The 13002-nt window shown below is 50.2% G+C and overlaps 1 protein-coding gene across 2 annotated transcripts in view; it reads left to right on the top strand.

Moving 5' to 3' along the window:
• The window catches only part of SLC10A7 (solute carrier family 10 member 7), a 191923-nt gene that overhangs the window by 176018 nt on the left and 2903 nt on the right, over positions 1-13002 (top strand). For both annotated transcript variants that reach the window (XM_037162355.2, XM_037162354.2), the window contains one exon: positions 11203-11348. In XM_037162355.2, coding sequence (XP_037018250.1) covers positions 11203-11348 — 146 coding nt within the window. The remainder of the gene's footprint in view (positions 1-11202; positions 11349-13002) is intronic.

Raw genomic sequence — 13002 nt, 5'->3', positions numbered from 1 at the left:
TGGTTTTAAAGTGCTCAGTGCCCATCATTGTGCCCATCAGCACAGGCTTACACACTGGCACCCGTTCCTTTTGCTTTATTCATTAACCAAAAGCTGTAGGCTCTTCAATGTGAGCCTGGACGAGACAGCCCGTACCCTTTGTGAGGCCACACTGTGGACGCCCCCTTCCTGCAAACTCAGAGCCGCAGGCTGCCTGACAGTGAGCCGTTCCAGTGGAAGCGGAAGTGCAGAGTGAAGGCAGCAGACAGGAGTTTGCCTTTGGGGCAGAGCCGAGACTGTTTCCATCCTGCAGTTTGGCCCTGGGGTCACAGTTCTGTAGGGCATGGCTGTCTGGGGGCCTGCAGATTTTGACAGATTTCTGACAGATTTTAAGGATGCCCCTCAAATGAACAATGTGCCAGATCATGCTGTTGTGCCCAGGGGCAGCGGGCAGGGCCCGTGGTTCGGTGCTATTTCCTGATCCACAGAAACAGACAAGTGTAAGTCCTCTGACGCATTGGGACACCTAACATTCCTCTGAGGTTTCCAGACTATTTGGTTTTGAACTTTTGATTCTGAGTTCGGTGTCTGAGAATTGCTGCTAGTACGTCTAGACTTTGTGATCAAATTTTAGGAGGTGTCCTGGTTCCGGGCAGCAAGTATGCAGTCAAAGACTACACCACCTCCATGGTGGGCTCTCAGGCTGACCCTCAAGTGCCAGGCACTTCAGCGATGTATCAGGGACGCTCACCTGGACGCGCAATGGCCCAGTGCCCTGCACCTCTCCTCACCCACGTTTCCTAGGCCGGATTGTATCCTCTTCCTCGAACAGTTACCATGTGGGCCTGGGCCTCTGCTGTGGCCTTTTCACTGAACTTGAGCCGATTTCCAATACCATGTAAGAACCAGAGATAAATTAAGACTCCGGATAATAATTCTTGATTTGCAGTGAAAGATCACCTGCATTTATACTTCATTAATTCAGCTTCTATAACAGAGTTTCTATACCTTTTATTGATTTATTTTTTTAAATTCTCTTTTCATAATGTTTTCAATAGTAGGAATAATAACAACTGACATTAGCTGAGTACTTAATAGGCAAACAGTGTGCTAAGTGCTTACTATACAAACTAATTTACCTGAAAACATTGTTGTGTCGACAGTGTACGATGGTGCTGGTTAGTTCAGACGACAGCACCAGGGACAAACAGCTGCTCAAGTGGGAGGTTCCACGCCGAGCTGTGATGAGAGCCCTGCCCAAGGTCCTGGGCTGCGACCCAGCAGCTGGTGTCCATCCCCTGGTCCCCTAACTGCGGCAGGTTCAGACTGGATAGCCTCTGGGGCCCTTCCAGTTCTAACGTTCAGTGGCTCTCTGACTTTGAAAGACTTAGGTGTTTGCCTCAGAACCTCGAGTCGTTCAGAGGGACACCCTAGGGTGGGCATTGCCCCAGAGCTCTAGCACGTTGCCTCCTTAAAAAAAACCTTAAGATTCCTGGGCCTCGCTGGAGCCCCACTGACTCAGAATTTTTAAGAATAAGACCCTGGAGACTGCTCTTTGTAACACACTGGGAAAAAGAGTATCGGACCCACGAAAGTTCAAGAGCCACCACATCACATGCACCCACAGTCACCTCCAGCTCCCAGGGGTGCTGGCCCAGGACCCCAGGTTCTCAGAGAGGCTTTTGACCCGGCAGAGCATTCGGTCCAGTTTGAGGAGGTGCACTTTGTGGATGGGGGAACCAGTTTGAGTCGACCCAGGTTGTTAGTTTGGGGGTTTTTTAACTTCAGCCCTGCTGTGGTGCACCCCACTCTTAGATACTTTTATCTCGTCATTAGCCAGAGGAGATACTTAGGACACAGATGTTCTCGTGACACACTCCTGAGCACTACGAAGAAGTCAGGTAAACAATAAATGTTTTAATAAACAATTCCGGAGGCCTAGGCCCTGATGCCTAGGAGTCATGCACATTCTCGTCCCGTGGCTTTGTGGTCACGTCTAGGAAGGACCAGTACCTGCTCCTGCTGTCTAATCTGTAGCTGCAGTCCCCACTCTTTTAACTGCTGTTTAGGTGTCCCCTTGCATTCTTCTCATGCCCATCCAGCCGAGCCACAGACTTGGACATGTAAGGGTGGCAGTGTTTACAGAGTAAGGCCCAATGACAAGAAAACCATCCGTTCAGGGCCCATGGTGCCCAGCGCCCCAGAAGGGAGGCTTGGTTCTGCTAAGACCGTGTCTTCGCAGCAGCCTGAGGGTAAAAAATGTGTGTATATGTGTATTAGAAATAATTTCACAAGGCCTACTATTCGAGAGTTATCCTTTTATAAATCCTTCTATGAAAGGAATGATGTATGACTTTTTAAAAAATCCCACAGTGTAATTGATACTGTGGAAAGACCCAAGGAACCAGGACAGAATCACTGCTTTCCAGAAGCCAGCAAACCCAACAGACGCAGAAGCCCTCGTCAGTGGGCTGTCCACTGTTCGGAGGATTGTGGGTGGACTTCGGGGTGGGTGGAATCAGTGAGAATGTCTGTCCCGCCCATCAGCAGCTCTTAGCTCAGACTCAGGTTCAAGTGCTTTCCTTCATTTGTGTTAAAACACACATAAGGAATTCTAAGTAACACTGAGCGAGGCCTTGGGGAGCCAGGCAGGGGAGCCAGTTCTGTGGCAATGGCCACGCTCCACACATTCTGGCGGCTGCTTTATTTTTGTCGTATGAAATTCTTGTTCCTATTTTTGATGTTCTCACATCCTCGAGTGTGAACAGAAGCCAGATTTTCTCTTTGAGGAGACAAGCAGCTTTTCATTCACAGCCTAGAGAAGTAAAAAAAAAAAGTCCTCTCACTATACTTGCTCAGCTTGTCTCCCTAACCATGGCGGTGACGCCCGGAGACGCAGCACCATTCCAGTGAGGGCTCCGTGGCTCTGCCTTGAATTCAGTCTCGAATTCCCTGCCTCTAATTACTCCTGCAATGCCGTCAGACAGGTGAGGGTGTCCCTAACCTTCCCAGGCGGAAACCTTCAATTGGTAGAGTTTAATGTTTCATTTCAGCATCTGGTGAGCCGGCTCAGGCCATTCATTAAGCATCTTTTCCAATCAGAACATGCCTGTTTCAAAACAGAAGTAACGCCAGCTGCCCGTGTGGGTCTGTCTTGCATCTTTATTTACAGGAAACTCCCAACAAAATGGAGGGATTATAGCCCAAGTGACTGAAGGCAAGCACACAGTCCTTAATTTTCCTAATAGGCCAATAATGATCATCAACCAACTTCAATTCCAAGCGCGTCCAAGGTCAGCCACGTAGGCACCTTTGTTGAGAGGAGCACCTTGCTCCCTGTCCGACCGTTCTTGTGTGAACAGTATCATTCTTAGGTTTTCACCTTCTGTTACTGTGTTAGTGTTATCAAGCATCTCCTCTCTAGGGTCCCCAAGGACTCGGGCAAAGTGTCCCTGGGGCGTTGCAGGTGCATAGCATAGCACAGAGCCAGCCTGCCTACCTTCACAGCCTGTCCCTGGCTGCACGGGGCCTTGGGGATGTTTTTGTCATCCACTGCCTCAGTTTTCTTATCTGAAAAATGGAGAGAAGAGTGGTAGTTCTACTTGCATTGCAGATGTGAGTGAAGGAGTGGGCGTCTGAGCACTCTGGGAATGGTGCCGGGCACCGAGAAAGCCCCGCGTGTCGGTTCTCTGTGCCCGTCCGCCTCACCAGCATGCCAGCGAGGGCGGGGGCCCCTGAGTTCCAGAAACGTCCTCTGAAGCCCTGTGTGGGTGCGGCCACCCAAACGCCCAGGCCGGAGTGCTGCTTTCCATGGTCTAAAGCTCACAATTGACTGGGAAGGTCATTGGTTTCTCTTAATAACCGCCCGAGGACTGGTTATATTTGTTCATTTTCCTGCTCTTCCAGGCCTAAATCTCCCTTTTGAGTAAAGGAACATTTTTGAATTCTGGTTCTGAAATATGAAGGAAGGATACATCTCTCAAGGAAGTTTTACATTAACATCTGCTTCACATAACTAAAAAGCTTCTGACTAACCCAGAAAAAGAAGTCAAGCTTTAAAACCTTCCCACCGAAGAGGGGAGGGGCGGTGGGAGCGTGTGTGAGCCCTTCAGGGACAGCAGAAAGAATGTCCCACTTGGACACCAAGGTTGCTGCCATCCCCTGTGTGTCCCATGTGTGTCCTGTGAAGCTGTCTCTGCCCTGTGCTGTGGACGGAGAGAGGCGATGATGGGGCACTTCTCAGGCTCCAGAGGTTGCAGATTAAAATTCCATTTGTACAGATGTATTCAGGATAAATAGCAGGTTATCTTGTTTGTCCGCCCGAGGCCTAGCCCAGGGGGTTGTTAGACATTGGGAGCCGCTGCTGTCGCCTCTGCCTACCAGGTGCAAATGCTCCAGGTCTGTGCAGCTCCCGGGACCCATCTTCCCTGGGACCCAAGGAAGCTGCAGGGAGCTCCTGTGGGCTCTCCTGCAGAGCCATCGTATATGGTTCGGTCGTGCCTCGTTTTGGATGATTCTTCATTGAAAGAGAACGAAGATGGTTTCTGTGTCTCACGAAGCAATCAGAGGTTGTGGTGCTGCAGCGGAGTTGTACTGAAGACAACCCGGCAGCAGTTCTCAGTTAAAGAGGGAAAGACACAAAAGAAACGAGAGCGAGTGGAATGCAGATCAGCATACAGGGTGCAGAACGGGAGCAAAGACCAGTCATTTAGATGGGCGTGAATGGGAGCACGTCACCTGGTCTGTGCCACCCTGTGCGCCTTCCCGAGGAAGTCTGCAGGAGGTTGACTTGTCAGCCTTTGGAACTTCCCTGAATGGGTTTGGGGAGGTCCTGGAATAGGCCACGTGACGAGCAGAATGCACTTCTGGGGTCTGTGCAGACTAAACACCGCCTGCCCCAAAAGCCACAATGTGGGCAGCTTCGGACCCGTCGACCAGGCCTCATGGACAGCAAGCCGAGCCATGACACCGGCCTGGAAGCAGGCGGCCTTTCTCTGTGCCCACTGTAAGAATTAGGACAGCACAAGAGTTCGTCGAATCCGTGTTCCCCGCTGACTTCTTTCTAGGTGGCAGCACTGCGCCTCCTCCCTCTCTGTGGGAGGGTGGCCTCGTGCCGGCTTCCGCCCGGTGCTCTTCGGCTCCTCTCCTGCTAAACGAGTGAGAGCGTGAGCTCCATGCAGGTGGGGACTTGCCCGTTTGTTCCTGGCACCGGCGTGTCTGGCCCAGAGAGATAACGTCTTACCACTTATCTGACATGGTGTATTATTTCAGTCATTTATAAAGAACCTACGAACCAGGCGTATTGTGCAGATAGGAAAACTGAGGTCAAGTAACTTGCCCCAAGTTACTTGTGAGGAGGTGAGTGGGCGGACGTGGGTGCCAGCCCAGGGCTCTCTGACTCGGGCACCAGCCTCTTCTCTGCTGTCCCGCGCTGCCCTGTGCGGGCAGCTGGCTCTGATGGACCCGACCGTGAAACAGCAGCTGTGCTGCTGGAAATTAGCTGCCGGACTGACCCTCACTGAAAGCCTTCCCTGTCCAAATTCCAAAACTGCTCTTGGACCCGCTCATGGCATCACTTTGGGCTCTGGGAGTGGCCTCTGATTGCCCCTTTGTTTAGTAATTGAGATAAATCAGTGCCGGTGAATTTGACTTTCTGTGACTGTCCCTGAGAGAAAGACTCGTGTGTGTGTGTGTGTGTGTGTGTGTGTGTGTGAGAGTTGGGGAAGAGGACACACGAACTGGCATTTAGTGACACCAGGAAAGAGTGACCATGTTTCTCAGACACAGACTGCCTTCCTGGGTTACGTTGTGCCTGGGAGACCATCTACCCCAAGGACTGTAACAGGCAAACATGGGCTTTTCTGAGAGGTTCACTAATGACGAAGAGAGAGAATTCAAAGAACACTGTGCCTGGCTGGTGTAGTTCAGTGGATTGAGTTTGGGCCTGTGAACCAGAGTATCGCAGTTCGATTCCTGGTCAGGGCACATGCCTGGGTTGCGGGCCAGCTCCCATCAGGGGACACACGAGAGGCAACCATACATTGATATTTCTCTCCCTCTCTCCCTCCCTTCCCCTCTAGAGATAAGTAAGTAAAATATTTTTTAAAAAACAGAGAACACTGTGTAGGACATTTGGATGGTCAAGTTATGGATGTTTCTCACTGAGAACAAACTAAACAAAAGTGGGGAATCGCCATGACAACTAAAGAGACAAGCGACTGGATCCCAGACTCACCAGCAGCTCTCTCCAGGACTCAGTGAAAAGGCCGAGAGCAGTTAAATGGGAAACAAGTCGTGTGAAGTCAGACGCGTGAATCTTTGAAAGACGGGAAATAGTCCAGGTGATTGGCGTATCCTCTCTCTTAGCCGAGTGAGAAGGAAGTGCCGTGTGGGACTCCTAGGACACACAGGCCGTTTTTCAGTGTATCTCCTCTCCACCCCGCAGTCCCATGGTCCTTTCAAGTCCTGTGTTCCGAGGTCAGCTCGGTTTCTTACCTTCCTGCCGTATCGAATATATTTCCACCCTGTAAATACAATCCCCTCCCAGAGGGGTGTGTGAACAGTTCTCTTTACAGTCTAGTAAGGCAACTAGTGTTTGTTGCACAGCCTGTCTTTTTCAATAGGAAACATTACTTTAGCACCTGTTCTTAAATGATCAATTATTTACGTCTTGAATACCAGTCCTGTGCTTAAATACTGCAGGAGATGAAAAGCAAAAAATATAATACTTTGCCTGTGTTCAGGGAAAAACAAACCCCTCACAAAAGAAAAATCATGGCAACATGAGCAAACCCTGAATTATGCAGTATACCTGGGAAGAGGGCCTTCATTCTTCAGAGGAACCCGTAGGGGGCCACCTTCGTGGTGGAGGAACATGTACAGCTGAGCCCGAAGGAACCCAGAGAAGTTAGGCCCGTAGCGCCTGGACCGGACAAGATCCAGGAGGGGCCCCGCCTTCACAAAGGCAGGAAAGGACCAGGCCTGAGCCAGTGATGGCGACTGGCACCTGAAAGTTGGGTTGAGCAGAGTTGACACAGCTTAGTGACTAAAAGTGAGTGGACGGTGGTCTGATTCTGCCTCCACCACCTGCTGGATGTGTGGTGGTAGGCAAGTCACGTAACCACTCTAAACCTCAGGGTCCTTGTGTTTAAACGGAAAAGTGGCCACCCAGGGCCATTGAAGGACCAAATGAGATCATGCAGGCAAAGTACTTGGCCTGCAGGGGGCGCTACAAAATGGTGGGACTAACAGTCACTTTCCACCAAAGGCGAAGAAGTAGAGGATTTGATGAACTGGCCCTGGAAAGTCATTGTAGTTCTTGAGTTGGAGGGTGGGCTGTAATTAATGTGCATTTTAGGAAGATTAATCTGACTGGTCTGCAGGATTGATGAAGGGAAGAGTCTGAAGACGGGTCATGTCAGGAGGCGGTGAGAGTGAGGTTGGCTTGATTTGACGAGGAGCTGAACTAGGAAGGCAGTGGTGAGAACTGAGAGGGAAGGAGAATGGTGGGTGGAGGGAAGAATCCTGAGAGCCCGTGACCTCACAGAGAAGAGGGAAGGCAAATGGGATCAGTCAGAGAGGATGCCCAGGATTTGAACCGTGGAAACTGGCTGAGCCAGTGACAGAAGGGCCTTCTCTCTTCCGCTTCTGGGAGGAACTCGGAGGCAGGCAGGGCCCCAGCAGGCAGGGACCTGGTCTGTGTTCTCTCCCATGTGACCGGAGCGTGAGAACAGCAGCTCACATACAGCAGACGCCCCGGAAAGTACTTTCTGAATCAGTGAATAGATAGGTGGACGGACAGAAAGAGCATTGTGCACCTACAAGTAAAATAAACTCTGAAATCATATAAAGTCAATAGTTTTTATATTGAAACCATGAATCAGTCTTCAGTGGAAATTACATGAAGGTCCATATTTAATCTAGGAGGAAAAATGTCTGTTTCTCAAGGAAAAATAAAAAACAGTTCTTCCATTAGAAGGTAGTCACTTAAAAGTCTAATATCAATACAAAGGGAATAGTCTAATTCAGAGAACATAAAATAAACGTATTTAAAATAAGGGGGGAGAAAACCTGTTCTGGTACATATTGTTTTATCCTTTCCATCCTGGGAAAAAAGAATAAAAGCAAAGGATGAAAGAAGCCCCCTACTCTCGTTAGCGGAAGAAAGCTCGCTCTCGAAGTTCCTACCAGCAGATGTCAGTTGAAAGCTGCGCGTATGGAAGCTGCCACCATGTCAGACCCTGTTGGCTAATTTGAGACAAATGTGTCATGTGTGACATGGAAGGATGGCATGCTGTACATTAGTGATGTCCCAAGTGTTCGGAGCAGGTAGTAATGGGCTGGGAAAGTGCTCTTTCTCCCCCCACCCGGTGTACTTGCAGAGCAGAGGGGAAATGCTTTTGGTGGAAATTACTTTAGTCAGAAAAAGAATCCATTTACAATATGCGCCTTCTAACATCTTTCAGACAATGCATTGTATTAAAGAGGCATTTTTTGATTAATGTTTTATAAACATTTTTCAGCATGACAGCTTAAAGTCCCTGTAAAATTGTAAATGCACGCCTGGTGTTCACTTCCATAAAGTCAAATGCCATCTCGTAAAGTCTCGCTGGCTCCTGTCAGCCACGGCGACACAGCCCGGGTACCTGGAGCATTAAAATTAATCTCCTTCATTTATATTACTGCAGCGAGAGCAGATGAAAAGAGTCCCATATTTAAATTTTACTTTTAAAAGAAAACTTTCTAGTAAGTTTGTTTTTTTCCTTAAATCACTGCCCTTTTTTTCCAGTTGACGAACGTAATCAAAGTGGAGTCGTGGCGCAGTCGCATTAGGACGGGACCTGGGAAAACACAAACCCGTTCATTCAGTGCTCTCCTTGAGCACCTACTGAGTGCCCAGACGGGAGGGCGAAATAGTCTCTGACCCTAAGAAACGTAACCCCGAGTGAGGAAAACACAAGCCTCAGACAGGGACACCGAGCGCCGGGACACTGGGCTGGAACTGCCCCAGGTTAGGTGGGCACAGAGAAGAAAGATCCAAAGGCCTTGTGACTCGGAGGGTCCCTTCCCAGAGGAGGTCACTTGAGAACTAAGGGCTAAAAGATTGAGCTGGTTGAGAAGGGGGTGATGGGCAGGCAAGACAAAAGGAGGTCAAGGGCGAAGGCCACAGGCGAGACAGAGCGCGCTGCAGCGTGTGGGCCCGGCTGGTGTGGGGGACGGGGAGTGCGGTGCTTTTCTTGGCTGGAGCCCAGAGGCGGAAGCGGCCAGGGTGGTGAGATCTGCAGGGAGTAGGGGCCAGGTCACGAAGGTCCTTGAGCTGCCTGGGATACTCCTGTGTGATTTGACAAAACCCGGTCTGTGCTCAACACTTGCCACTCCGGTCACAGAGTGGAAAATGGCTTGGCCAGGACGAGGCTGTCTGGAGGCAGGGGGAGAAGTGCCACTGGGAGCTGAGTGTGCGCTCGGCTCCTGGGGATCCTGTGGGACTTAGTTCAGTTGACCTGGGAGGGCGCACGGCCCACCACAAGTGACGTCTGCTCCGCACTCACGACACTCTGACCACCACTCTGTTACTGCTGCTGTCTTGTCGCATTCAGGTGGGTCTCCGGTGTCACCCCCAGTGACACACCTGTGTACCTCGCAGTCGGCTTCCTGTTCACGTCCTGTGCCAGCAGCCCTGCTCCTGTCCCCCGGCTTCCCCTCTGTGTGCATCAGCCAAGGGGCACAGGGCCCGGCCTGAGCCGGGAAAGGATGACCACGGGGGTTCAGCGAGCAGCCACCGCCCTCGGGCCAGAACCCCCTGCTGTGATCAGTTTTAGGGACAAACATCTCCATACTCTATCATGTGCTCCCTGCAGCCCCACTTCTGTGTCACCCCCTGCCCCAGCTCCTCCGAGTCATCCCTTCCAAGCAAGGAGTCTTCCCCAGAAACAGGAGGAGTGCCTGGTGTCTTCTCACCTTCTTGCCACAAGGACTTTCCAGGACTAGAACATCAGGGGCTGCTTCTCAGCTACAAACGGATTAAGCGTGCTGTTTGTTTTGTTTTTTTTTTAAGAAACTCCTCTGCTTTTTTTCCACATCAGTGAGAAGACAGAAACTGCAGAAATCTAAGTGTGTGCTTCCGAAGCTGTGAGCAAGCCCTCGTTGGGGAAGAGAGTGTGTGTCAGTTCACGGCCATGCTCTGCGAGGCTGCGAAAAAGGAAATACATTTTTGCATAAAAGTTTGAAATTTGTTAGAAGGTAGAAGTAATTGAAAAAGCAGGGCTTTCCCTCACAGGGTTACAATAAAAAGTTATTTATGTGCCATCGTTGTGCAGGTTTGGAAGCTAGGGTCCTTCTCAGAGGCCGTTCTCAGAGAAACCAGCAGGAAGCCGAGCTATTCAAGCCATTTAGCTGAAAAAGCCGACACACCCACGGCAGTTCTGGCAACTGGGCTGTAGAAAAGCAGTCGGTGATAACAGTCAACCGCGGAGGTCCGAATTGCGATATGGGAGCTCAGGAGGCAGCCACTGCGCTTGGGCACTTGCAGAATACGCCCGCCTTGCCCTGAGCGTGATGGGGCGGCACACTCAGGAAGCACACTGTGTTCCACTGGACTTCAACGTGGCCTTTGAACACTCCGCACTGATCTCACAGGTCAGCTGCCGTTCACAGTGTTGCTTTGAGACTCTTGGCCAGATGGCAACACCCAAAGCCTTTATTAATGCTCATTCAGCAGAAGCAGCCCCCTACTCACAGCAGCATGTGCCACACGTCGTCTGACCGTGTCCTTCCAACTCAAAAGTGAACCCCAGGGCTTCGAAATGGTGCCGGGCAGGCCTCACCGAAGACCAGCAGACCGTTTCATGACTAAGCGAGAAAAGATCCGCTTTGAACTTCCGCCTGTCTAGTATTTTTCAGTCTTCTTGAAGGAACTTTATTCCACACCGTCTTCTCTTCTCTCCTTGTTAGACAGTCTGCTAATTTGCAGCGAGTTATGGGTGCCCACAAATTCTGGCCACTGTTTTAGCTTTCATCGGTTCTAGGTGGAGCTTAGAGCGTTAAGTAGGGAAAAGGGGATGAACGGGTCTGATGACTCATCGGAGACCTTGACCTCTCAGGTCTGTGAATACACAGGGGAAATATGGCCAGGACCTGTTCCAAAGTTCCCGTTGTAATGGAGGATGTGTTTCATGACGACAGACTGAATTGGCCTCTCCGTGTCCTGTCTTCTTTGTTCATCAGGGATTCCGATGCTGAAGATAGTGTTTGCGGGCCACGAGCACCTCTCTCTGATGTCCATACCTCTGCTCATCTACCACCCAGTCCAGATCCTCCTGGGGAGCGTGCTGGTGCCGACCATTAAGTCCTGGATGGTGTCAAGGCAGAAGGTGAGACGCTGGAAAGATCTTATTTGAATCCAAGTGAGGTTGAAATGCTGTTTCTGTGTCCCATCTGTTCACACATTTTAACTTTTGTTGACATGTTCTCGTTCTCAAAGTACGTATTTTGTGAATGAAATCCAATAATGGCAGTGCTTTGGTCCATTTCCATTTGAACAGGAGGGTTGAGGGTTAAATGTTTGTATTGCTATAAAAGTACGATTGTCCTTAAAATGCAGTCTGTGAAGCCCTTTTTAATCTGCTCATATTGAAGGGCATGCTGCCGTGGGGAAACGGTGTGGGAAATACACTGGAAACATACGTGGCCCCCGTCGGGCGCACACAGCCATTGCCTCCTGACCTCTCACGTGTGTCCTGATTTTACCTGCGGCCCTTCTAAGTGGGGTAGCTCCTGGCTTTCATTAGGATGCCTACTTTATTTTTAATTTTCTAGGCACATAATAACGTCTTCACACAGCAAAAATGCGTGTTTGGCATTAAAAAATAAAATTTCAGTAGCAGGGTTGCCCACACCGTCTCAATGCCACCACACCTGGCTCAGAGTCTCATTACTGATCTGACATCTGTGGATTTGATTTCCTAAATGATCAGCCCAAGGAAAATAAGCTGGTCGGTTCATGAGAAGTTGGGGTGCTGCATAGACCACAGACACTCCCACAGAGCGGGCACCTCCCCGGGGCTCCAACTCGTGGGTCCTCCTTCGTTTGCACACGGGTGTCAGTGTCTGCGGGAGGTGAACGGGAGGAAGGGACAGCCAGTGACAGAACACCTCGTGCTGTGTCCTCAGCATCCTGAAAACAGAACAGCCACGCTACCCCCTGTGGAGTCTGCATCCCAACTGTTCCCTGGCCCAGCGTGGGCCCTCGAGCCAGCCTGCCGGCTCTGCCTCCCTCTCACTGTGGCCTTGGGCTCGTCACTTCCCTGTCCCTCAGTTCTGCTGCTCTAAGGCTGATGCTAATACCCACTCCTGGGAGTTGTGGAACAGGGTGTGGCAGGTGTTTGACAAAAGGGAGCTGCTGTGATTGTCCTTATTGTCACTGTTGTTCATTAGTAGCCACTACGCTGTTTGCAGTGCTGCCACCCCCACCGTAGGTTGGGGAAGAGGCTCCAAGCACCGAGCAACTTGCCCAGGCTCTGTGGGTGTCTTATCAGTCCCGGAGTTAGAACTGAGCCCCAGTCTCTTTGGCCCCCAAGTCTTTCCGCTGCACCATGAGAGCGTCCAGACGGAGATACAACACCACTTTCCGAAGGAGTGCCCTAGGGCCCCGGGGGTCCTCCCTGAAAAGGTTAACACATCCAATACTATCACTGATTTAGTCATTTAACAAAATGTTAGTGATCGTTATTCTGTGCAGGGTCTGACTGCAGGCTCGGGGTTGGTGGAGGATCAGTTCAGTGCCTTTTTCTTTACCATCCATCCATTTTGAAAAGTTTCATTTATATGCATGCTTATATTCATCTGTGTGTGTGTTTATAGACTGGAATTTGTACATATAAATTTTGATAAAGAATGAAGAAAATTATTTGAAAATCCTAATTCCCCAGCCATAATGTGCAGTCATAGTGAACAGCGAATTAATCCGAGTGAAATTTTCTTCTAAATGTTTAAAATGCTGTGATTTATTCTACAGAATAACAGAAG

Source organism: Artibeus jamaicensis, unplaced genomic scaffold (genome assembly GCF_021234435.1).
Source record: "Artibeus jamaicensis isolate MK-2021 breed Jamaican fruit bat unplaced genomic scaffold, CSHL_Jam_final scaffold_537, whole genome shotgun sequence".
Lineage (NCBI taxonomy): Eukaryota > Metazoa > Chordata > Mammalia > Chiroptera > Phyllostomidae > Artibeus > Artibeus jamaicensis.
Note: the sequence above shows the minus strand (reverse complement) of the source record. Positions and strands in the feature narration are given on the sequence as shown.